This window comes from Anomaloglossus baeobatrachus, chromosome 2 (assembly GCF_048569485.1).
Source record: "Anomaloglossus baeobatrachus isolate aAnoBae1 chromosome 2, aAnoBae1.hap1, whole genome shotgun sequence".
Taxonomy (NCBI): Eukaryota; Metazoa; Chordata; class Amphibia; order Anura; family Aromobatidae; genus Anomaloglossus; species Anomaloglossus baeobatrachus.
The window spans coordinates 347,291,234-347,316,991 of record NC_134354.1 but is presented as its reverse complement, the minus strand read 5'-3'; the positions used below and the strand labels follow the sequence as shown (position 1 = coordinate 347,316,991).

The 25,758-nt window shown below is 43.7% G+C and overlaps 1 protein-coding gene across 1 annotated transcript in view; it reads right to left on the bottom strand.

The window, feature by feature from the left end:
- Positions 1-359: 359 nt before the first annotated feature.
- PHPT1 (phosphohistidine phosphatase 1) overlaps positions 360-25,758 on the bottom strand; it is a 37,291-nt gene continuing 11,892 nt past the window's right edge. The window contains exons 2-3 of the mRNA XM_075335977.1: positions 3,134-3,258; positions 360-556 (exon numbers count right to left, since the gene is read on the bottom strand). Of these exons, the coding sequence (XP_075192092.1) occupies positions 464-556; positions 3,134-3,258 (218 nt within the window). The 3' untranslated portion in view covers positions 360-463. The remainder of the gene's footprint in view (positions 557-3,133; positions 3,259-25,758) is intronic.

Here is a 25,758-nt window from a genome sequence, read left to right as displayed (position 1 = left end):
AGCCCCCTTACAGTTGATGGTCCCCACAGCCCCCATACATACAGAATGATAGTCCCATAGCCCTCTTCCATACAGACTGATGGTCGCCACAGCCCCCATACATACAGAATGATAGTCGCCTTATATACAGAGTGATGGCCCTATAGCCCCCTTACATACATAATGATGGCCTCACAGCCCTCTACATACAGTATAAATGTTCCACAAGCTGTGACTGGGGGGGCAGATACAAATGACTCCTTGATGAAACTACATAGAAAGAAGTCTCCTTCTGAAGCTACTACAGGTTTTTACTTCCACACCTTCCCTTCTAAATCAACCTGTATAGTACGAAGTACAAAAATAAATGTCACAATCGATTTCCATATATTTCCAATTATAAATTTATTTCGGATTTTATAATGTTTTAATGTTTAGCAAACAAAAAATATAGAATGAATTTTGGAAAAATGAGAAATTTGAATCATTTCTTTTCATCCGACCAAACCACTTCATAGTCTCCATATTTGTTTCTCAGTTTTTCTGCGGTAATAGAATGATCGGCTTTTCCATATCCCTATAAGAGAAAACGATATGTCATAACGTGATTTGAAAAGAAGTACAGCGACATCTGGTACATGCCAGTGTAATAAAAAAACCTAAAATTATAAATTCCTTTAATCCCCTCAATCCCAGAGGTGTTTGAAGCTTGGTATTTAGACACAGCATTTCAAAGACATTTAGGCCTTCAGGTTTTAGGCTATGTTTACACACAGCTATTTTGTGGCATTTTTTTTTCCGGCAAGGGCTGCTCTCTTGGCAGTAAAAATGCTGTATTCTGGAAAAATAAAAAAGTGCTTTTTCAGCGTTTGTGTGCTATTTTTCGCTGCATTTACGATACTTCTGGCTTTTGGAAGCTTTATTGAACGCAGATTACATGTGCCTTGTCTACAATACATGTTTAATAAAGTTAGTTTTATTCACCAAAAACTCTTTAACCCCTTCCTGACCTTAGAAGTAGTGGTACATCCTATTGTGGGGTGACTTTGGGACCTTGCACGTACCGGTACGTCCTGGCAATCGAGCGTGCACAGAAGCTCTGCACACAATTGCCTCCAGGAGCTCGGCTTATGCGACAGCTGAGTTCCGGCTCTCACAGCCAGGAGCAGTGCATGCATCACTAATGGTTGTTTAACCCCCTAAATGCTGCGATTGATATTGCTATCAGCATTTAGGAGGGTGGGAGAGGAAGGCAAAAGGCACCCAAGTGTCACACCAGACAATTAAATAAGGAAAGGCTTCTGGAGACTGGAGTACCTCAAATAGTGGCCTGCATTTTGTCCAGACCCGAATCCAATAGAGAATCTAGGGATCAGCTGAGTCGCTGTGTAGAGGCTCGTAACTCTGTATCCCAAAACCTCAATGACCTGAGGGCCACCTTTCAAGAAGAGTGGAATGCCATGCCTCCGCATACAATAATTTCACTTGTGAACAGCAGGAACGTAGTTATCAAGCTGTAATTGGTGTTCAAGGCCACATGACATGTTATTGAGACACTGACAATTTTTTTTTTTTTTGGGGGTGAGGGGTGGGGCGGTATATCCACCGTTGACTTTTGTTTCAATAAATTGTTTTAGATAAGGAAATCTCCATTGTGGCTTCTAATTAAATGCTTTATTTTCATTATAAAATATCACTGTAGCATGAACTTTATGTTTTCAAACTTTTCACCCTAAAGCCAAATATCCCTAACTTTGTGAGTAGTGTAAATATTGGTGGGCACATCAGGAGACTGATACTGTAAATGGTCACCAGAGTGTATGATCACCATTCGCGTGGCCATGATATGCGTTAAGACTAAAGACTAATAATCCAATATGATCTTTTAAAATTTAGTATCAAAGGGCAATGAATCAATACAGGGTGCATTTGATGATAACAGGATGCAGCAGGAGCAGCGTTCTCTACAATTCGCAACATTGCACTTATAAGAAGGAATTCTGCCAACAATCTTATTATGATTCCATATAGAAGATTGTTTGAGGGTGGTCAGACCCTGAGGGATACCATGAAACAATATCATTGCCTTACACACAACAAATTATCAGCAATAATCAATATTACAAATTGTAATATTGGTATACAGTACATAACAGCTAATGAATATAGGGGAGGCACTGCAACATAGCATCCCTGGAGGCTGCTGGAAAAACGTATATGTAGGAATTGGGATATATATTTTGTGTGTATAGTAAAGGTAATATTATAGCCAGTTAGTCCACTCAAGTCAGTGATATGTGACGTAAAGTAGACATATGGAAAATATTATTTATTAAACTATTTTATATGGTGTGGTTATTTTAAAAAGATAAAAATGCAAAGTTTGAAAAAAAACAAATTTTTTTGCAAATTTCAAATATTAAAAAATAAACAAATATATTTATTGACTTAAATTTACTAATACTATTAAGAACAATAGGCCCAATTCCATAAGACTGCCATGCCAGTCTTAATGAACAAACCACTTGAGTAAGACACGCAAAATTAATTAAGTACACATCACTTAATGAATTAGATGCATCGTATAACTTGTGTGCACCCCGCTAGAAATGTTACTCAAGGGCTGGAGTACATTTCTGGTGGCCACACGTCCCTTCACTGAGCCCAGTGGCATGTCCCATGAACCTGGTCATTGCCGCTGAGCTCAGTAATTAGCTAGAATGATGACGCACACTACTGACGTGACGTGAATACCTGCTGAACTTATTATTTTAGGAATGTTCCAGAGTTTCGAGACTCCACTTTCCTGAAAGTGGACAGCCCTTTAAAGGATATTTTCCCAGCTTTTAAAAGCCTGCTTCTGGGTGGTCTTTATTAGCTGTCCCTAACAGACTGATACAGTATATTAAATAAAAATGTAATCGCCAAAATGTTGAATTATAACTTCCAATCTGTTTGTTCTCCCGAGAGATAAACAGCAACCAAAAGTGTCTGGCAGCGGCTTCCTCCCCTTCTCTCCAAATGAGAACCCGTACATGGAGAAGTCCAGAGTGATGGACGGCTGCTACATATCTTGTAAGAACGCCTGGAGCAAAACGTTATGTGAGAAGGTTAAGCAAACGGCTACATTTTACTGAAAAAAAAGCGTACGTACAGTAGATTCACCAAAGACCCGTATCTTCTTGTCTTTGCTGTTGTGCTCGATTTTCCCTCCTCCAAGGCACTTACACTTTAGGCCCAGGGCTTGCATTTCTGGATCCAGCTTTTCAAAGATATGATCTGTGGAAACAGAAACAACAAACTACAATCATGAGTAATGCAGAAAAGAAGTGGGTATGGATCCAATTACCGTAGCCTAAACATTCTCTCTCCATCTTCAGTCTATGTCTAAGGTTCAATGCCTCCAAGCAAGATTTCCAGAATATTTATTACTTGCGTTCTGTGATATTCACCATAGAGTAATTTCTGTTTTATATTCAGAAATATCAGAAAGTCAACTATATTTTAATGGAAACCTGTCACATGTAAAACCACTAATGAGCTGCAGATATTGGGTTAATCTGCAGGTTAATAGCATTTAGGACCTGCCTGTTCAGCACATTGAACACCACTACAAGGAGATTAACTTTATTCCTCCCAGCGTTTGGGTTTCAGTCATGGGGGTAGTACTGGCGTGGGTTTCAGTCACGGGGGTGGTACTGGCGTGGGTTTCAGTCACGGGGTTGGTACTGGCGTGGGTTTCAGTCACGGGGGTGGTACTGGCGTGGGTTTCAGTCACGGGGGTGGTACTGGCGTGGGTTTCAGTCACGGGGGTGGTACTGGCATGGGTCCAGTTCTGGGGGTGGTACTGGCATGGGTCCAGTCACCGCTCTGTGTATGGAGAGTGGCGGCAGTAACCGCCCCCCCGCACTGACTGACAGATGGTTCTAATGCAGAGCGTCTGTCAGTCAGTGTGGGGGGCGGTTACTGCTACCACTCTCCATACACAAAGCAGAGACTGAACCCACGCCAGTACCACCCCTGCGACTGAAGCCCGAACACTGCTGAAGGATTAAAGTTAATTTCCTCCCCCATATCTGCAGGTAATTAGTGGTTTTACATGTGACAGGTCCACATTAACTGCTTCACATACCATGATGTAATATTACATTATGGAGCAGGTCCACATGTATGGAGCGGCCTCAGGAGCGGAGCCAATGCCACACTAGACAGATGATGACAGTGTTATACAACAGACATCCGCTTCCAAAAGAAGACACTTTAGTTACCTTCAATCACTGCTGTCAACCCTTAAATGCCTCAGTTATTGATAGAGGTGTTTACAGATATAGGATTAATCTGCAGTTTAATAGCGCTATGATCATGCCCAGCTGCCAAACTGAAAGTGTGAGACCCAGGAGAAAATGGACTTTATCCTCCCAGGAGCAACCAGCTTTCAGTAATGAGGGGGGGGGGTCAAACTGTGAGAAGTGGCGTTCGCAGGAGGATCATCAGGACAGAGACAGGGGTCATCAGCTGACCCCAACTGTCATGACAACCCATTGGCGCCCCCACAATGATGTCACGGGAGCGCCCATGGGAGTGGGGAATGACATACTCCCCTGCCAGCATGTGTTAGGCTATGTGCGCACTAGAAAATGGTCTTTTCTGAAGAAAAATCAGCACCCTCTGGCAGAATACCGCACCCGTGGCAAAAACCGCGGTAAAACCGCTCTTGTGGTTTGCCGAGTTTTTGCTGCGGGTTGGTCCCTGCGGTTTTTTACTATTATCTATGGCAAAAACGGCAGGTACCTGCAGAAAAGAAGTGACATGCTCATTCTTTTTGCTGCAGAAATTCTGCAGCAAAACCTGTAGGGGAAAAAAAACGCAGTGTGCGCACACCATTTTTTTTTATCATAGGTTTTGCTGGGGAAGGACCGCAGCAAGGTTATGAACATTTTCTGCAGCAATTCATGCAGCACAACCGCGGCAAATCCGCAGCAAAAACCGCAGCGTGCGCACAGGGTCTTAAATCTCACTGTCATGACAACCCACCCGCTGTCAGAGATTAACGGCATAATTTAACTGCTTAACAAACATAGGCAAATCTGCAATCCCAATCCATCAGTTGCTGTTAGAGAGGCACTTGATAACTGATTAAACCACGTGTCATGTGCGGGGAATGATGCGGGCTCGATGTGCGAGACCCCATCATAGGTAGGGACATGACATATGAAGTAAATATATGCCATATGTTGTGAAGGGGTTAAAAAAAAAAATTCATGTGCTGGGATAATCTTATACATGTGCTCCTGCTATGTACAGTGAATTGGCTGTGTATAACTGTACAGTGATATGGTCTGATCATACCACAGCTCCTGGGCCGGGGCGGATGTAAAAAGAGTATACAAAGATTACAGCACGGTATTATAGCTGATTCTTTTTATGAGGTAAAACATTTCCCTGATGGTTATTTTAAAAAATGTTTTACTTCAAAGAAAGAATAATCCTGTGCTGTAATGTCTGTAGAGTCTTTTACTTCCTCTCCTGCCCAGGAGATGTGGCATGATCAGACTATGCCCCTGTACAGTCAGACACGGCCATTACACAGTACATAGCAGGGACACATATATAGGATTACTAGCTGTAGTGCCCGGGCGTAGCCCAGTATAGTAACTGTCTCTCTCCCAGTCTCTGTCTGTGTGTCGCTCTCTGTCTGACTATTTCTATCTCTGACTGTATTTGTAATCAGCCCGGCTGTCTCTTTCCAGGGCTGTCTCTTTCCAGGGCTGTCTCTTTCCAGGGCTGTCTCTTTCCAGGGCTGTCTCTTTCCAGGGCTGTCTCTTTCCAGGGCTGTCTCTTTCCAGGGCTGTCTCTTTCCAGGGCTGTCTCTTTCCAGGGCTGTCTCTTTCCAGGGCTGTCTCTTTCCAGGGCTGTCTCTTTCCAGGGCTGTCTCTTTCCAGGGCTGTCTCTTTCCAGGGCTGTCTGTCTGTCTCTCTTTTTCTGTCTCTCAATCCATCGACATCATATAACCTCACGCATAAGCTTCAACTAACAGTTTATTTTGTTCCTATAGCAACCACTGACAGTTGCTATTAATAACCTATAGCTCCCACCTCCATTCAGTTTAATGGCGGCAGGATTTTAGAGTCTAACCGTAAAGCACAGGGTTACATTTTTCTGTCAAAACATAGTCTACGACGCTCCCTGGGTCACATGAGGCGTCTGTGCAAAATTTCGTGATTGTAAATGCGACGGTGCAGATTCCTTTAGCGGACATACACACACACACACAAACACACACAAACACACACACACACACACATATACACACATACACTCAGCTTTATATATTAGATAGCCCAGGAGATGGGATACGATAAGACTATGCCCCTGTACAGTCAGACACGGCCATTATACAGTACATAGCAGGGACACATACGGTATATAAGATTATCTTAGCCCAGGAGATGTGGTGTGATCAGACCCTGTACGGTCAGACACAACCATTACACAGTACACAGCAGGGACACATATATAAGATCTTAGCCCAGGAGATGTGGTATGATCAGACTATGCCCCTGTACGGTCAGACATGGCCATTACACAGTACACAGTAGGGACACATACAGTGAGGAAAAAAAAAGTATTTAGTCATCCCCAAATTGTGCAAGTTCTCCCACTTAAAAAGATGAGAGGCCTATGAGAGACAAAATGAGAAAACAAGTCCAGAAAATCCCTTTGGCAGTGATGTTATAGGGCCTGTTGCTGAACAACACTGGCTTTCAACTTCCTTCAAAGGTTTTCTATGGGGTTGAGATCTGGAGACTTGCTAGACCACTCCAGGACTTTCATATGCTTTTTACGAAGCCACTCCTTTGTTGCCCTGGCGGAGTGCTTGGGATCATTATCATGCTGAAAGATCCAGCCACGTTTCATCTTTAATGCCTTTGCTGATGGAAGGAGGTTTGCACTCAGGATACATGGCCCAATGCTGCATTCTTTCATGTACACAGATCACTCGTCCTGGTCCCTTTGCAGAGAAAACAGTCTCAAAGCATGATGTCGCCACCCCCATGCTTCACAGTAGGTATGGTGTTCTTTGGATGCAACTAAGCATTCTGTCTCCTCCAAACACGAGTTGTGTTTCTACCAAACAGTTCTACTTTGGTTTCATCAGACCATATGACATTCTCCCAATACTCTTCTGGATAATGCAAATGCTCTTTAGCAAACATCAGATGGGCCCGGACATGTATTGGCTTAAGCAGGGGAACACGTCTGGTGCTCGGGGATCGGAGTCACTGATGGTGTAGTGTGTTATTGATGGTAGCCTTTGTTACGGTGGTCCCAAATTTATACAGGTCATTCACTAGGTCCCCCCGTGTGATTCTGTGAGTTTTGCTCACCGTTCTTGTGATCATTTTTACCCCACGGGGTGAGATCTCGCGTGGAGATTATCAGTGGTCTTGCATGTCTTCCATTTTCTTATTACTGCTGCCACAGTTGATTTCATCACACCAAGCTGCTTGCCTATTGCAGATTTAGTCTTCCCAGCCTGATGCAGGGCTACAATTGTGTTTTTGGTGTCCTTCCACAGCTCTTTGGTGTTCACCATAGTGGAGTTTGGAGTGTGAATTTTTGAGGTTGTGGACAGGTGTTTTATACTGATAAGTTCAAAAAGGTGCCATTACTACAGGTAATGAGTGGAAGACAGAGGAGCCTCTTAAAGAATAAGTTACAAGTCTGTGAGAGCCAGAAATCTTGCAAGTTTTTAGGTGACTAAATACTTATTTTCCACCATAATTTGCAAAAACAATCTTGCCAAATCAGACAAGGTGATTTTCTGGATTTGTTTTCTCATTTTGTGTCTCATAGTTGTGGTCGACCTATGATGTCAATTACAGGCCCCTCTCATCTTTTTAAGTGGGAGAACTGGCACAATTGGTGGCTGACTAAATACTTTTTTCCCCACTGTATATAAGATTATCTTAGCCCAGGAGATGTAATATGATCAGACCATGTTCCTGTACTGTCAGACACGGCCATTACACGGTACATAACAGAGACACATATATAAGATCTCAGCACAGGAGCTGTGATATGATCAGACCATGTTCCTGTACAGTCAGACACTGCCATTACACAGTATGTAGCAGGGACACATATACAAGATTATCTCAGCACAGAAACTTTTTTTTTTTTAAAAAAACACATCCAATTGTGTAATTTAATTATTATTCCAAGATCATTGATTAAAATCAACTTGTTTGAGGGAGAACTCCTTTAAATTTACCATATAAAAAAAACAAACAAAAAACCCCCTACAATGACAAATCTATAAACTTTGTTATTGTTGGGACATCAAAATTATATTTTTTCTATGTTTCACTCGTTTGGAAAATGAAAAGCCTTGCATTGAGAGCTGAAGTTTTCATTAGTACTGTTTATTCGCTATTGTTAGTAATACAGATGTCCAACACGAGTTATCATTAGCCTCGGTTACAATTTCAACTCATGAGCAACCCAAGATCGTATTGTAGAGGAGTCAAAGGGTTGACTGAGAGCGCTCATCCAGGGGCATACACAGAACTCATAGGTGCCATAGCAGAAGTCCTAATTGCCATTCCCCCTCAAAAAAAAAGTAAATATAATAAGTAGTGTAGTCACAAGAGCATAACTCATAACTTTGCAGCTCTTACAAAGTTGTTTTACTGCTATTGAAGCCTGTTAGTTTCTCACGCATTAAGATACCTTTTCATTGCCTCAAAGTATGGTATTAAAGTGCCGCCCAAACCCAATATGATACCTGAATAGTACATTCTTCCATAGTACATGTACAGTATGATGACCCTACAGTACCCCTGGAAAGTATGATGGCCTTCACACAGCCCTCCATACAGTATAATGGCCCCTAAAACACAGTATGATAGACTCCACTCAAACCTTAATACTATATAATTGCTCATTTACAGTATATTAGCCCCCACTAGCGCTCCAAATATAATGGCCCCATACATAGACCCCCAAACAGTATAATAGCCGACACGGGGCCCCCCCACCAATATTACAAGGGCCGACACGTGGCCCCCCCGCCAATATTACAAGGGCCGACACGTGGCCCCCCCAATATTACAAGGGCCGACACGTGGCCCCCCCAATATTACAAGGGCCGACACGTGGCCCCCCAATATTACAAGGGCCGACAAGTGCCCCCCCAATATTACAGGGGCCGACACGTGCCCCCCCCAATATTAGAAGGGCCGACACATGGCCCTTCCAATATTACAAGGGCCGACACATGGCCCTCCCAATTTTACAAGGGCCGACACATGGCTCTCCCAATTTTACAAGGGCCGACACATGGCCCTCCCATTATTACTAGGGCCGACACATGGCCCTCCCATTATTACTAGGGCCGACACATGGCCCTCCCAATATTACAAGGGCCGACACATGGCCCTCCCAATATTACAAGGGCCGACACATGGCCCTCCCAATATTACAAGGGCCGACACGTGGCCCTCCCAATATTACAAGGGCAGACACGTGGCCCCCCAATATTAGAAGGGCTGACACATGCCCCCCCAATTTTACAAGGGCCGACACATGGCCCTCCCAATATTACAAGGGCCGACACATGGCCCTCCCAATATTACAAGGGCCGACACATGGCCCTCCCAATTTTACAAGGGCCGACACATGGGCCTCACAATTTTACAAGGGCCGACACATGGCCCACCCATTATTACAAGGGTCGACACATGGCCCTCCCAATATTACAAGGGTCGACACATGGCCCTCCTAATTTTACAAGGGCCGACAGATGCCCCTCCCATTATTACAAGGGCCGACACATGGCCCTCCCAATATTACAAGGGCCGACACATGGCCCTCCCAGTATTACAAGGGCCGACACATGGCCCTCCCAGTATTACAAGGGCCGACACATGGCCCTCCCAATATTACAAGGGACGACACATGGCCCTCCCAATATTACAAGGGCCGACACATGGCCCTCCCAGTATTACAAGGGCCGACACATGGCCCTCCCAGTATTACAAGGGCCGACACATGGCCCTCCCAATATTACAAGGGTTCGACACATGGCCCTCCCAATATTGCAAGGGCCGACACATGGCCCTCCCAATATTACAAGGGACGACACATGGCCCTCCCAATATTACAATGGGCCCCACATAGCCCTCCAAATTGTAAAATAGCTCATGCATAGCCCTCCACATTGTATAATGGCCTCCACATTGCCCTCCAATAATATAATGGACTCTACAAAGCCAATTTTCTGATCAGAATAGGACAAGCTAAAATGGGTATGTGTGTGTGCTGCCCACCCTCCCAAAAAAAAAAAAAAAAAAAATCCACACCGACATTCTCTAATTACAAAACTGGATTACAACTATGAAGAATTTAGGCCTACACTTCCCTAGACCACCAAAAACCCTTAGGCTATGTGCGCACTAGAAATATGAAGTTTCTCAAGAAAATTTCTTGAGAAACTTCTGGGAGTGAAAGATTTCCGGACCTCCGGAAAAAATCCGCACCAAATCCGCATGCGGATTTGCCGCGAATTTTCCGCGATTTTCCCACGGGTGGTTCCCTGCGGATTTTGCAGGCTGTACTGCCGAAATCCGCAGGGTACCTGCGGAAAAGAATTGACATGCTCATTTTCTCAAGAAATTTTCTCGAGAAATTCTTCTCAAGGAAATTTCTTGAGAAAAATCCGCACAGTGCGCACAGCTATTTTTTTTTCTCATAGAATTTGCTGGGAAATGTCTGCACAAAGATTGCAGACATTTCTCAAGAAATTTACGCGGCAAATCCGCGGGTAAAACGCACTAGTGCGCACAGAGCCTTACACTACCCCACATCACTAAGCGTTCAGACCACCAGGCACTGTAGTCCCTTTACTGTTTTTAATAAACACCTGTAAACCATGCAAAAAACCTAAATATTGGATCAGGCAACCAAACTACATAGAATATCCAAAATATCGTCAATTTTTTTTTTTTAAATCCAATGTATAAAGACCACAATGTGTGTCAGTCAGGACGTTTCAGTCCTTCCTTGGACCTTCATCAAACTCCCCTTATAAAGATACATAAGAAAAATACAAAATGAATATTCTTTCAAAAGGTACATGAATATTAAAGCAAAAATTATACATATTACTTGTGGAAACATACATAGAAAAGATATATCTACCGTATTTTTCTGACCATAAGACACACTTTTTCCCCCCAAATGTTGAGGGAAAGTGGGGGGTGCGTCTTATGGTCTGAATATGGCTGCGGGGAATGAGGGTGCTGCGGTGGAGCGGGTCATCGGGGACACGAGGAGGCTGTAGCAGTGCCTGCCGTGACCACGTGGGCCCGCTCATTACATATGCACGCCCATCCTCCCGCTCATCTCTCAGCGGTGAAGCCGGCGCTGACAGGTGGGTGGGGTGATGGGCGGGGGGTGCTCGCATAGTAAACAGCCCGCCTGCATGATCTACAACTACATTGTAAATGAGCAACTACAGCCTGGAGTGATCATGTGCGGCTGTATTCACTGCTCCCCGTGCATCATCATCAGAGCGGGGTGCAGTGAATCACTGTACTCACCCGTCACCGTGTGTGGAGCCGTCCCCCTGCAGCATCGCGATGTCTTCCTGTCTGTTCCGGTCAGCTGATCTGTGTAGAGAGCGGTGAGCACAGCGATGACGTCATCGCTGTGCGCGCCGCTAGTGTCCACACAGATCAGATGACCGGCACAGACAGGAAGACATCGCGATGCTGCAGACAACGGTGACGGCTCCACTCAGTGGCGCTGCAGCTGAGACAGAGAGGAAGATGATCGATGCTGCAGGGAGTGAGGTAAGGTGAGTATAAACGTTTATTTTTTTTTCTGTGCCATAGGATACAGGCCATATACCAGGATGGGGGTATTTTATGAGCAGGATGGGGGTATCTGAGCAGGATGGGGTATATGAACACGATGGGGTATATGAGCAGGATGGATGGGGGTATATGGGCAGGATGGATGGGGGAATATGAGCAAGATGGATGGGGGAATATGAGCAGGATGGGCGTATATGAGCAGGCTCATATACAAGGCAGGAGGATCGTTACCAGAATGGGGTACCTTAGTAGAGAATTTGGGGACATTACCCCCATAATAGTGTCAGCAGCAGATCCTCGCCGCATAACAGTGTGTCATGACCACATTTTTTAGTTAAAATTTTATTTTCCTATTTTCCTCCTCTAAAACCAGGGTGCGTCTTATGGTCAGGTGCGTCTTATAGTCCGAAAAATATGATATATAACAGAAAATGGACATAATTGGATCATGGCCACGTCCCCAGTGGCTGCAAACTCCCATATTGGAATTTGAGATAAAAAATAAATAACAAATATACTTTCAGAATAGGGATCTACTAAAGGAAAGGGGCCACCTGTAGGAATAAGGATTCCTTTCATGGTAATTTATATGAATACATTTTCCAGCGTGGACTATTAGATGCCTAAAAAACCCAAAAGAAGCACAAATTAAAATATATTGTTACCAAGATTGGTGATCGCTTATGAAGGACAGGAGCGCATGTGAATATGCGGAAACACCGCTGCAGCATGGCGCTGTCATGTGTATGGTACTACAATTATTTAAAGATCCCGGCGTTCTATGTCATATCCGGCCGCAGGACCGGAAGTGACATCATTGGTTGGTATATGTGTAAGCTGCCACGTCACAAAAGGGGGATGTGACAGTGGAGGCTAGATTTACGCCTCCACCGGAAATTACCTAAATGGATGGCGTTGATTGCCAAAGTGAAACACAGTAAAATGTGTCTGCCACGTCATATCCAGTATAGACCGGAAATAGCAGCATAATAACAAGTGTGCACCTAGAATAATCCACTGTGGGGAACATAGGGAAAGGCTCAGAGTTCCCAAGGGGAATGCAGAAATAAAGGGCGCACTATAAAAAGAACTATGGTTAATAGTCACTATGAAGTAAAAAAATACATGTAGCTATACTTATAAGGGAAAATGGATGATATAGAAAAGAGGAGGGAGATATAGGGGAGATTTTATGAACGATAAAAAAAAATTAAAAATAGAATGTTACCAGTATAAAAAAGAAAAATGTAGAAAAAAGAACAAAAATGAAAGTGAAAAAATAAAATTAAAAATAAAAAAATAAAAATGAATAAAGGAACAATGAAAATTAAAGTATGGGAAAGAAGTGTATAATACTGGTTGTTTATAGTGGTGATCTTGTGCTCTCGAGTAACTAAGAACAGTGCTGAAATGAAAGAAAGAATATAAATGTTAATCAGTGAACAACATCCCTACAAGTTATATAAAGCTTCCGATATCAAATTCTCTGTTCAACCCCTTGGGTTCAAGAGTCTGTATGGTAAATATCCAGAACGCCTCCTTTTTTCTATTGGGTAATCCGATTTAAGCCCCTTTTATGTGGAGGGACTTTGTTCCAACACCTGAAATTTTAATTGGGATCATTTATGTCCCATCTTGCGGAAGTGAAATGGAAGCGGTAAAGAGAGGCGTTCACAGCGAATAGTTGATTAATGTTGGGAAATTCTATCGCGTACCTGCTGGGTTGTTTCACCCACATACATAAGGCCATAGGGACACTTGATAATATAAATAACATGTGATTATTTACATGTATAGAATCCCCTAATGGGAAAGCCTTGCTTGTATGTGGGTGGTATATACGATCACCTTTTGTAATATTGTTACATTGTAAGCAATTTAAACAGGGGAAAGTACCCTTCTTAGGGGTACTAAGAGGAGTTTGAAATGACTTGACACAGCAACCAATATCTGCCCTCACCAACTTATTTCTTAGGTTAGGGGTCCGACGAAAACATGGAAGAAATGAGTTTTGAAACTCCACAATCTTTGGATATCCTTTGCTCAAAATTGCCCAATGTCTACGTATAGGTTTGTGTATCCTATATGTAAATGGATGAAAAGTATGTACAAAAGCTATCCGTTGGTCTGGTTTAGCCCTTGTTGTATTGGACTGTGGGATACAACTTGATTGAAGGATTTTTTCGGGATATTCTCTGGACCGAAATTTAGAATGCATTTCTCCTAATGTTTTATTTTTAACATCATTTTGGCTGACAATCCCATTCACATGCATGAACTGATATCATGGAATGGATAGCTCGGGGGTGAAAGCTCGAATAACAACAAATTATTCTTATCTGTACTTTTAATGTACAAATCTGTGTCTAGTTTACCCTCAGGCCTTTTGATGATCATAGTATCAAGGAAAATAAGGCTCTCTAGATCATACTGTATAGTAAACTGGAGTTCAGGCCATGTAGCATTCAGGAAACTGTGAAAGTCCAATAATGAGTCCAATGGGCACCCCCAGATGCAAAAAATGTTGTCAATATACCGACGCCAGCAAAGAGAATAAGTCTTGAATAATGAATAAGGGTAAATAAATCTTGTCTCAAAGGACGACATAAAACAATTTGCATACGGGGGGAGGGGGGCCCACATTGGACCCCATAGCAGTCCCCTGTACCTGGAGGTAATAGGTATCCTGAAATAGAAAAAAATTCTCCCTTAGAGCAAGATTAAGTAAATCCATGTAGAATTGTCTTACCTCAGGTTCAAATTGATGGTCCGAAAGCAATCTATCAACCGAGCGCAGGCCCTTGTCATGAGTAATCACAGTATATAGGCTTCCAACATCCCAGGAAACCAAATAGGCATTATTAGGTATTGTATCGAGACCTCGAATAACATTCAGGAAGTCATTCGTATCTTGTAAAAATGACCTAGTGGTCTTAACCAACGGGGTCTTAATTTTTTCTAATAAAATAGCCAAAGGAGATAATATTGAATCCGTCAAGGCAACGATGGGCCTGCCTGGGGGATTATCCAGTCTCTTATGTCTTTTTTCTGTAAATACTCAAAAGTCTTTTTGTCAATAATCCCGTTACATAGATATGGTTCAAGAATAGATTTTATGTCTAATATTAGAAGTAGGATTGTTCGGAAGGACCCTATAGACATCAGTATTGGACATTTGAGAAAATATTTCATTTACTTACATACTCTTATCCATAATTACCGTTGCTCCCCCCTTATCTGCAGGTTTAATAATTAGGTCTTTATTGGTAAGCAATGAAGATGTGCTTTTCTATCTCTGTGTGTTATATTGGAAGGGTTGTAGAATATGCCTCTATTCACATCCTTATAGAAAGAAGAAATATCTCGTTCAAGTAATGTAATAAATGTCTCTACTTGCGGACTATTCTTAGGAGGCATAAAAGTACTCTTGGTTTTTAAACCTAAGGCAAGTAGGTTAATGGGGGAAGCAATGGAAGCTAGTTTGCTTTGGGATAAAGATATTATAGGATGCGTGGAGAAATTAGTTGTTTTTTTTTTCACTATATTTGAATGGACTGGGATCCTATCCAAGCACCTATACTTTGAAGGAAGTGACGTTTTTTCTATACTACATAATATCTACAAACACCTGATATTCATATGTCAAAAAAGGAAATACACAATCCCATCTCCTGGGCTGAGATCTAATATATAAAGCGGAGTGTATTTATGTATGTCCGCTAAAGGAATCCGCACCGTCGCATTTACAATCACGAAATTTTCCACAGACACTTCATGTGACTCAGGGAAGGTCACAGACTATGTTTTGATGGGAAAATTTAACCCCGCGGTTTACAGTTACTCTCCAAAAATTCTGCCTCCATTAAAGTCAATGGAACTGCGAGCGATTAGGTTATTAACAGCAGCTGTGATTGGTTGCTATAGGAACAAAATAAATTGTTAGTATAAAACGCTTATGTGTGAGGTAATAAGATGTCGGTGGGGAGACGGATAGAGAGAGACAAACACAATATAATGTAATGAATGTATGTGTGTGTGTGTGTGTGTGTGTCCGCACCGTCACATTTACAATCACAAAATTTTGCACAGACACCCTATGTGACTCAGGGGACGTCATAGACTGTTTTGACAAGAAAATTTAACCCTGCGCTTTACAGTTACTCTCCAAAAAACCTGCCTCCATTATAGTGAATGGAGCTGGGAACTACAGGTTAATAGCAGTATTCTGAGTATTTGCAATAGGAACAAAGGTCATAGTATAAGAAGCTCATGTGTGAGGTAATATGATGTCGATGGAGAGACAGACACAGACAGACAGAAAAGCAGACCGGGAAAGAGGCAGACCGGGAAAGAGGCAGACCGGGAAAGAGGCAGACCGGGAAAGAGGCAGACCGGGAAAGAGGCAGACCGGGAAAGAGGCAGACCGGGAAAGAGGCAGACCGGGAAAGAGGCAGACCGGGAAAGAGGCAGACCGGGAAAGAGGCAGACCGGGAAAGAGGCAGAGACAGAGAAACAGACAGAGAGATAGTGAAATATACAGACAGACAAGGAAAGAGACAGACACAAAGAGACAGACACACAGAGACAGATACAGATACAGATACAGAGAGCGATAGAGAGACAGACAGAGCGATAGAGACGGATACAGAGATAGACAGACACTGAGACAGACACTGAGACAGACACAAACACACAGACAGAGGCAGACAAAGACAGATAGACAAATAGAAACAGAGACAGATAGAGACAGACAGGGAGACAAACAGGGAAAAAGACAGACAGACAAACATACAGTGACATACAAGGAAAGACAGACAGAATCAGACAATCAGACAGAAGCAGACAGGGATAGAGACAGACAGACCGAGACAGACAGACAGAAGCAGATAGGGAAACAGACAGAGATAGAGAGATAGAGACTGGGAGAGAGACAGAAAGACAATTACTATCCCTGGCAACACCGGGTACTCAGCTAGTCTAAGATATAAAGCAGAGTGTGTGTGTGTGTGTGTGTGTGTGTTCGCTAAAGGAATCCACACTGTCGCATTTACAATCACAAAATTTAGCACAGCCACCTTCTTTGACTCAGGGAACGTCATAGACTGTTTTGAGTGGAAAATGTAACCTCACACTTTACAGTTATTCGCCAAAAAAACCTGCTTACATTAAAGTTAATGGAGCTGGGATCGGATCTGTTATTATAGACTATTATGAACAAAGAAAGGGAAAGACACACACAGACCCACACACATAGAAAGAGACCCACACACAAAAAGACACAAACAGAAAGAGACACAGAAAGACAGACACATGCAGAGAGAGACACAGAAACACAGAAATAAAGACAGAATGAAAGACAGACAGACAGAAAAAGAAAAAAAAAAAACAGAAAGAAACACACACACACGCACACACACACACACAACCTGTTTGGATGTTTCAGGTAATACATTGTCTGTTTTGACAGTTACACTGGATATTTATTAGGTGTCCTATAGCAAAGAATCACAGCTCTGCTTCTATTTTGTTAGAGGTCAAGTAGCTCTGCTTTGTTGCTATAAGAAATGAAGGACATTCTTCGTATAAGAAGCTTATGTGTGAGTTAATAGGATTTTGGTGGTGACATTTAGCCAATGCTGTTGTAGAGGCGGATGTAAGTCACATGAGCTTACCTGTATACTAATTGTGTGGGGTTGTATAAAGGCCGCTTTACACGCTGCGATATCGGTACAGATATCGCTAGCGTGCGTACCCGCCCCCATCGTTTCTGCGACACGGGCATATCGCTGCCTGTGCTGAACAAAATTGCGCGGACCCGTCACACATACATACCTGCATAGCGACGTCGCTGTGACCGGCGTATTGCCTCCTTTCTAAGGGGGCAGTGCTTTCGGCGTCAAAGCGTCACTAAGCGGAGGGGCGGATATGAGCGGGACAAACATCCCGCCCACCTCCTTCCTTCCTCATTGCTGGCGGGACGCAGGTAAGGTGAGGTTCCTCGTTCCTGCGGTGTCACACACAGCGATGTGTGCTGCCGCAGGAACAACGAACAACATTGCTGCTGCAGCAGCAACGATAATTGAGATTAGGGGGCCATGTAAATGATTAGCGATTTTGAACGTTTTTGCAATGATTCAAAATCGCTAATAGCTGTCACACGCAACAACAATCGCTAACGTGGCCGGATGTGCGTCACAAAATCCGTGACCCCACCGACATCGCTTTAGTGTCGTAACGTGTAAAGCGGCCTTTAGGCAATATTATTGGCTGCTTTGACAGCCTGGATATTTATCAGGTGGCCTCCATCCTGGCATGTACCTTTATCCTGGCATATACCCCCCCCCATCCTGATACAGCCGCACAGTTTAATTTTTTTTTTTTTTTTAAAAAAAAGCATACTCACCTTGCAACACCCACTCCACTTCTGTGGCCTCAGTTCCTGCGTGGCCACAAGACATCATTAAGCCGGCGTCGTTTACTGGCGCTCCTGATGTCTCCTAGGCAACAGGCCGGCGGCCTAGGAGAGGAGTGTCAGAGCGAGGAGAAATGTCTCCTCCGCTTCAACACAACTTTAAACTGCCAGCGCAATCACATCAGCAGTTTAAAGCGTCTGGGCGACAGCGCGCATGCCGACAGAAAGGGCTCTGTGTGCCCTGTCTGGCACGCGTGCCATAGGTTTGCCATCCCTGCCCTAGGGTAACAGGTGTTAATGAACCATATAATTTGTTGTGCAATTTCTGCTGATTGCACTGTGCCTTAAAAGTAGTTTTTGACCACATATGGGATAGTGCGTAAAGTGAAGAAGGAAAGTAGTGCCATATTGGAGTGCAGATTTAGTTGGAATATTTAGGGGTGCCATGTCACATTGGCAGAGCCCCTGAGGTGCTAGAACAACGCAAATGACCCCATTTTACAAACTGCACCCCTCAATGAATTCATCCAGGGGTGCAGTGAGCATGTTGACTCTACAAGTATATAACAACATTTTATACTATTGGGCGATGAACAAAAATTTTACATTTTTACCACTAAAATGTTGTTTTAACTCCAGATTTCCAATGTTCACAAAAGGGAATAGGTAAAGAAGGCCCCATAATGTGTTACACAATTTCTCCTGAACGTGGCAATACCCCACATGTGACTGTACAGGACTGTTTGGCCACACCACAGGGCACGGGAGGGAAGAACTGCCATTTGATTTGTGGAGCACAGAATATCCTAGAATAGTTAGCGGCCTCCATTTGCAGCGCCCCTAAGGGCCAGAGCAGAAGAAATCCCCCTCAAAAGACCACATTTTGGAAATTACACCCCTCTGGGAATTCATCTATTATTTAGGTACGGTCTTCTCACTACAATAATGCCAAATATGTGGACTCTAAAGGGGGCTTTACACGCTGCGATATCGCTAACGATTTATCGTCGGGGTCACGGTGTTTGTGACGCACATCCGGCGTAGTTACCGACATCGCAGCCAGTAACACGTACGACCGACCAACAACGATCAGAAAAGTGGTAAAAAATCGTTGGTTTTGGAGAAGTCGTCCAAACACCAAATATCGTTGTCTGGTCAGTAACGAGGTTGTTTGTCGTTGCTGCGGCAGCACACATCGCTGTGTGTGACACCACAGAAGCGAAGAACATCTCCTTACCTGCCTCCACCGGCAATGCGGAAGGAAGGAGGTGGGCAGGATGTTACGTCCTGTCATCTCCGCCCCTCCTCTTCTATTGGACGGCTGCCGTGTGACGTCGCTGTGACGCCGCACGACCCGCCCCCTTAGAAAGGAGGCGGATCGCCGGCCAGAGCGACGTCGCAGGGCAGGTAAGTCTGTGTGATGGGTGTTAGCGATGTTGTGCGCCACGGGCAGCGATTTGCTCATGACGCACAACCGACGGGGGCGGGTACGCTCGCTAGCGATATCGGTACCGATATCGCAGCGTGTAAAGCCCCCTTAACTGTGGTTTAGATACATTGTGGAGCTCAGAAGAGAGGGAAGTTTTTGGATTTGGGAGTGCTGGATTTCTGTTTCGAGGGGAGGGGGAGCCATAGCGTTTTTTAGAGCCTTTGTGCTACCAGTAACGTGGAAGCCCCCTATATTTCCGTTAACTGATGACAGACCTGAGTGGGGACTTGTGCATTTGTGGGTTGAGTTGAATGCTATTGGTGGCAATTTGGAATACCGAATATTATGGATCTGTCCACATCTATCCTGTGCTCTATGCTGAGCACTTACATCGGGGTTTCTATCTACATCTCTAAAATACATGATTCAGGTGAAACTCGCAACAGATTTATTCACTAATGAGTCAGCAGAATTACTCCATTTGGCCTCTGTTCAGTGGTGTCCATCTGTTCAAAGGTGAACAGAACTATTGATGATTGCACTTTTGTGCAAGTCTAATAAGAGGCGTAAAAAGATGGACGCCACCGGACCACAGGCCAGACATGAGGTCAAAGTTGACTCCCTCTGCCTCACTACAGTGAATCATGTTTTTCAGAGTTTTAGGGTATGAGCCCACGATCCGCACAAGATGTGTCCTGGACGCAGAGTGTCTTCTCCTCCGGACGAAGCTCTTTGCGAAACGCGTCGAGGTGCAGGGTAGTGTGGTGCGGGTCTACATGGCTACAGCTGGTCTGTATAACTAACAGCAATCTAACCATATGTTAATACTGGGGTGGTTAATTATAACCTTGTAAACAGACATTGGTTAGAGCATATTATACCTTCTGTTTATCATTCACTCTGCTGCCTCTATTGGGACATATTTGTCTCCCTGATAAGCAAGAATTATCATATATCTTGACTAATATAAGTGGCTTTTTGTAGTGTTATTATATGATACAGATCCTTATGGGTTACCCTTATGTTAACATCTAGAGCACTGTTTAAGAGCTGTTGTGTAGATCAGATGATATGGTCAATCCTATTTTAGTTTATATATGCCATTGCAACATATATATGAATTTATCACCCTTAAGGATTTAATGACTATTACAGTATGTAAGGATTTAATGACTATTACAGTATATAAGGTAGACCGTATGATAAATTCAGTTTATTTATATTCCCTGTAGATGGGATTAAGTGGCACATACAATTTGATGAATTGATTACCTATAGCAAATACCAGCTTTAAACATAGCCCATGTAGAACGCATGACATACTTTATTCATACAACCTCTTCCACGCACATTGTTAAGGGGCAAGTACTGTATATGAGTGATGTATTGACTATTCGGTACATAGAGGATTGCTACAGGGAGTTATTACATATACTCTCTAACATACATATGGTATTGATATGCTCCTAGAGACCTAAATAATGACATTTTTTGACTTATCATTGGTGATTTGCTCAATTTACCATTACAATGGATATTATGACATATATCACCCTTGTGACATGTGGTGGGTTCTCCCAGTGAACCCCTAGGGCAAGCGGTTAGTATTTAATTGTCCTCATTGTTATCACACGATGAGCGCCATATCATATGAATTACATCTTTGTTAGACCAATCACACTGTCCTGTTTTTCGTGTATATGTTTTTAAATTCACTTCATGCACTGTGTGCCCTGTATTTATTAATAAAATTTGTACTGATTTTGCATAATATTGTGTCTATTTACGAACTTTATTATACTAAATGATTGAAAACTAGTGGTCACATATAGGTCTTTAATTGCATTTGGGGACCCTGGTGGATATGATAACTTCTTTGTATACATTATGGATGTAAGGATTCAATTTTTGTTCTATGCAGGAGACCGCAGTGGTCCGTGCCCACGATCAGGGTTTGGGGCACTGTGGACTTTTGGTCTGTTTTCCCAGCTGAGGACACTCGCGTCTCCGCAGCATAAATTGACAGGATGGGAAGCCGCACCGCATGTCAGTTTACGCTGCAGAGAAAAGAAGCACAAAGGGCATGAGATTTCTATAAATCCACTGTGCTTACACTGTACAATGCAGCGTTTTGGAGCAGCGAAAACAAGCTGCGTCCAAAACTGCTGCTATTCCTGATCGTTGGCACACACCCTTTCACATAATCCCTGGTGCAAGGGCTCAGTGTAGAGCACATATGAGCCACACTGTACAGCAATCTTTTAGAGGCAGAATGAACTAATCAACAGTGTTTAAAAATTGACTTTATTTTTTCCGATGTTCACCTTGCGGTATAGGTGATTAGGCAGCTTAATTCCTCAGGTCAGCACGATTACAGGGATACCAGATTTATTCTGTTTTTTTTTTTTTTTTTAGATTTGGCGACTATTGAACTAAAAAAATTCATTTTTTAAAATAAAGGTTTTTTACATCACTGAATTTTGAAGGCTATATATTTTATCTTTCTGCCAACAGACTCATGTGAGGGATTGTCTTTTGCAGGATGAGTTGGAGTGTTTAGGGGTGCTATTTTGGGCCACGTAGTATTTTTTGATCGTTTCCTATTCCACTCTTTGTGAAACAGAATCAATAAGAAATAGCAATTCAAGAAGTTTTTTTGTTTGTTGTTTTCTACACCATCATATAAGTGATAAGACAGCTTTATTCTTTGGGTCAGTATGATTAGGCAAGTTTTTTTGCTTCTTTTCAACCATGAAAACAATTTTATAGAGAAAAAAAAACAAAGTTTTTGCATTGCTGTATTCTGAGAGCTATAGTTTTATTTATTTTTTTCCACTGATGGAGCTGTGTGGCGGCTTGCTTTTTGCAGATGACATTTTCAGCGGTACCATTTTTATTTATACATTACTTTTGATTGCATTTTATTCCACTTTTTGCCAGCTGTATAATGAAAAGACAGTTTTTGCAACTTTTTTTTTTACGGTGTTCACTGAAGAGGTTAACTAGTGTGACAGTTTATAAATCGGGTTGTTATGGACGCGGCAATGCCAAATATGTACAATTTTAGGTTTGTTTGCTTATTTACATAAATGTACATATTTATTTTCAGTTTTTTCTTATATTTGTATAAATTTTTAAAAAACTTTTTACTTTTTTGTTTAGTCCCTTTATGGGACACTAACATTCAGTGATTTATTACTGATATACAGTAATCCACCACTGCACTGCTCGATCACTGCAGTGGATTATATCGGTCAGTGTTGCACTCGCAGCACTGACACTTTGCCTCAAACACCATGCATCTGTCATGGTGCGTGAGGCTTTCTGTAGCTCTGTAACCCAAGGTTGTCATGATGATGACCCCGGGTCACTATGGCAGTGATCGGGTCCCTGTGATTGTGTTACTAAGACCCGATCGCCTGGGAAAGGTATGCAAGGTATGCAATTCCTCTGCCTGCCTTCTGAATACTTTGCATTGATTTCAGCATTTCAGGGGGTTAAAGGGAACCTGTCACAAGGATTTCCCTTATGAGCTGCGGCCACCACCAGTGAGATCTTATATACAGTATTCTCGAATACTGCATATAAGAGCCTAAGCCGCTCTGTATAACATAAAACACACCTTTATAATAGTCAACTATCGGGCGGTCCGGTCCGATGTCGCTGCTCTAGGTCTGGCGCTTCCATCTTGTGGGATTGCTGTCCTTTTGCCCAGCCCCGTGTGCATGACGTGTGCTGCGCCATTCATATAGAGGCATCCATTGCACTTCTACGCACTTTGATCTGCCCTGATTATGGTAAAGCAAAGTACTGTAATGCGCAGGCGCAAGAAAAGGGTCAAACACTGGAATACTGTACATAAGGGCTCACTGGTGGTGGCCACAGCTCAAAGGAAAAACCTGGTGACACATTCCCTCTAAGGCCGGTTTCACACATCCGGCTTTTCGCCGGTTTGCCGGATCCGGCGCTCTCCCATACAGTGACTACAGTACAGTGACAGCGCAACAAGCGCCGGTCACATGCTGTCATGTGACCGGCGCATGTGACCCGGAAGTTACAGCGCTGTCACTGTACTGTATTGTCTGTACGGGAGAGCGCCGGATCCGGCAAACCGGCGAAAAGCCGGATGTGTGAAACCGACCTAATCTGCCAGAAGCAGCACAGGCACCGCTCCTGGCAGTGAGAGATGGGTCCCAGCTGTAACATCAGATGGAAACCCAGCCGGCGATCGAGGAGGTGCAGAGCAGGAACAATGGCGATCGTCATGACGTAACTGTATGTCATTGAACAGGAAAAGACTGATATTTATGATGTACAGTACCTCAAAGGTTGGGAAGGGGTTGAACTAAAGGCTTTATCACTTTGTGATTATCATTGCTAGGTCTAGCTGGCATGTGCACAGCAGTCCAACACATTCCCTCCTGTGAGTGACACCTCACAGCCAATGTACAATCTCTATTGAGAGCCTGGTGTGGGGACAGCTCTCTCACTTCTGCTATATAACTAAAGCTAAAAAAAAAAAAAATCAGATTGTGTCAGAACGGCTGCACCCAGTAATCTAAGTGATACATCATTGGATTCAGGATCTTTGCCCACATCGTGCTGCTCTTGTGCTGACAGATTCCCTTTATAGGGGTGGTGAGGGGCATAACCAAGTAAAGCCAAATTCATCGATCGTGGGGTTGTGGATCGTGGGGTGGGCTGCTGGCTGATCATTGACAAGTAGTTTTAGTATTATAGCGCCATTTATTCCATGGCGCTTTACAAGTGAAAAGGGTATACATAAAAACTAATACAATGATCATGAACAATACAAGGCACAGACTGGTATAGGAGGAGAGAGGACTCTGCCAACAAGGGCTCACTATCTACAGGGAATTGGTGAGGGTACAGTAGGTGAGGACAGAGCTGGTTGCGCAGTGGTATACTGGTCTGAGGGTTATTGTGGGTTGTAGGTTTGTCGGAAGAGGTGGGTTTTCAGGTTTCTTTTGAGGCTTTCCATGGTAGGTAAGAGTCTGATATGCTGGGGTAGAGCGTTTTAGATTATGGGGGAGGCACGGGAGAAATTTTGCATGCGATTATGCGAAGAGGAGATAAGCGATGAGTAGAGGAGGAAAGATAATGAATCCTCTTTTGTCCATGTTAAGGCCCCGTCACACTAAGCAACATCGCTAGCAACATCGCTGCTAACGAACAACTTTTGTGACGTTGCTAGCGATGTTGCTGTGTGTGACATCCAGCAACAACCTGGCCCCTGCTGTGAGGTCGTTGGTTGTTGCTGAATGTCCTGGGCCATTTTTTAGTTGTTGCTGTCCCGCTGTGAAGCACAGATCGCTGTGTGTGACAGCGAGACAGCAACAACTAAATGTGCAGGCAGCAGGAGCCGGCTTCTGCGGAGGCTGGTAACCAATGTAAACATCGGGTAACCAAGAAGCCCTGTCCTTGGTTACCCGATATTTACCTTTGTTATCAGCCTCCGGCTCCTGCTCTGTACACATGTAGCTGCAGCACACATCGGGTTAATTAACCCGATGTGTGCTGTAACTAGGAGAGCAAGGAGCCAGCGCTAAGCATTGTGCGCTGCTCCCTGCTCTGTGCACATTTAGCTGCAGCACACATCGGGTTAATTAACCCGATGTGTGCTGTAACTAGGAGAGCAAGGAGCCAGCGCTAAGCATTGTGCGCTGCTCCCTGCTCTCTGCACATTTAGCTGCAGTACACATCGGGTAATTAACCCGATGTGTGCTGTAACTAGGAGAGCAGGGAGCCAGCGCTCAGTGTGCGCTGCTCCCTGCTCTCTGCACGTGTAGCTCCGTGCGGTGGTAACCAAGGTAAATATCGGGTTGGTTACCCGATATTTACCTTAGTTACCAAGCGCAGCATCTTCCACGCGGCGCTGGGGGCTGGTCACTGGTTGCTGGTGAGCTCACCAGCAACTTGTGTAGCGACGCTCCAGCGATCCCTGCCAGGTCAGGTTGCTGGTGGGATCGCTGGAGCGTCGCAGTGTGACATCTCACCAGCAACCTCCTAGCAACTTACCAGCGATCCCTATCGTTGTT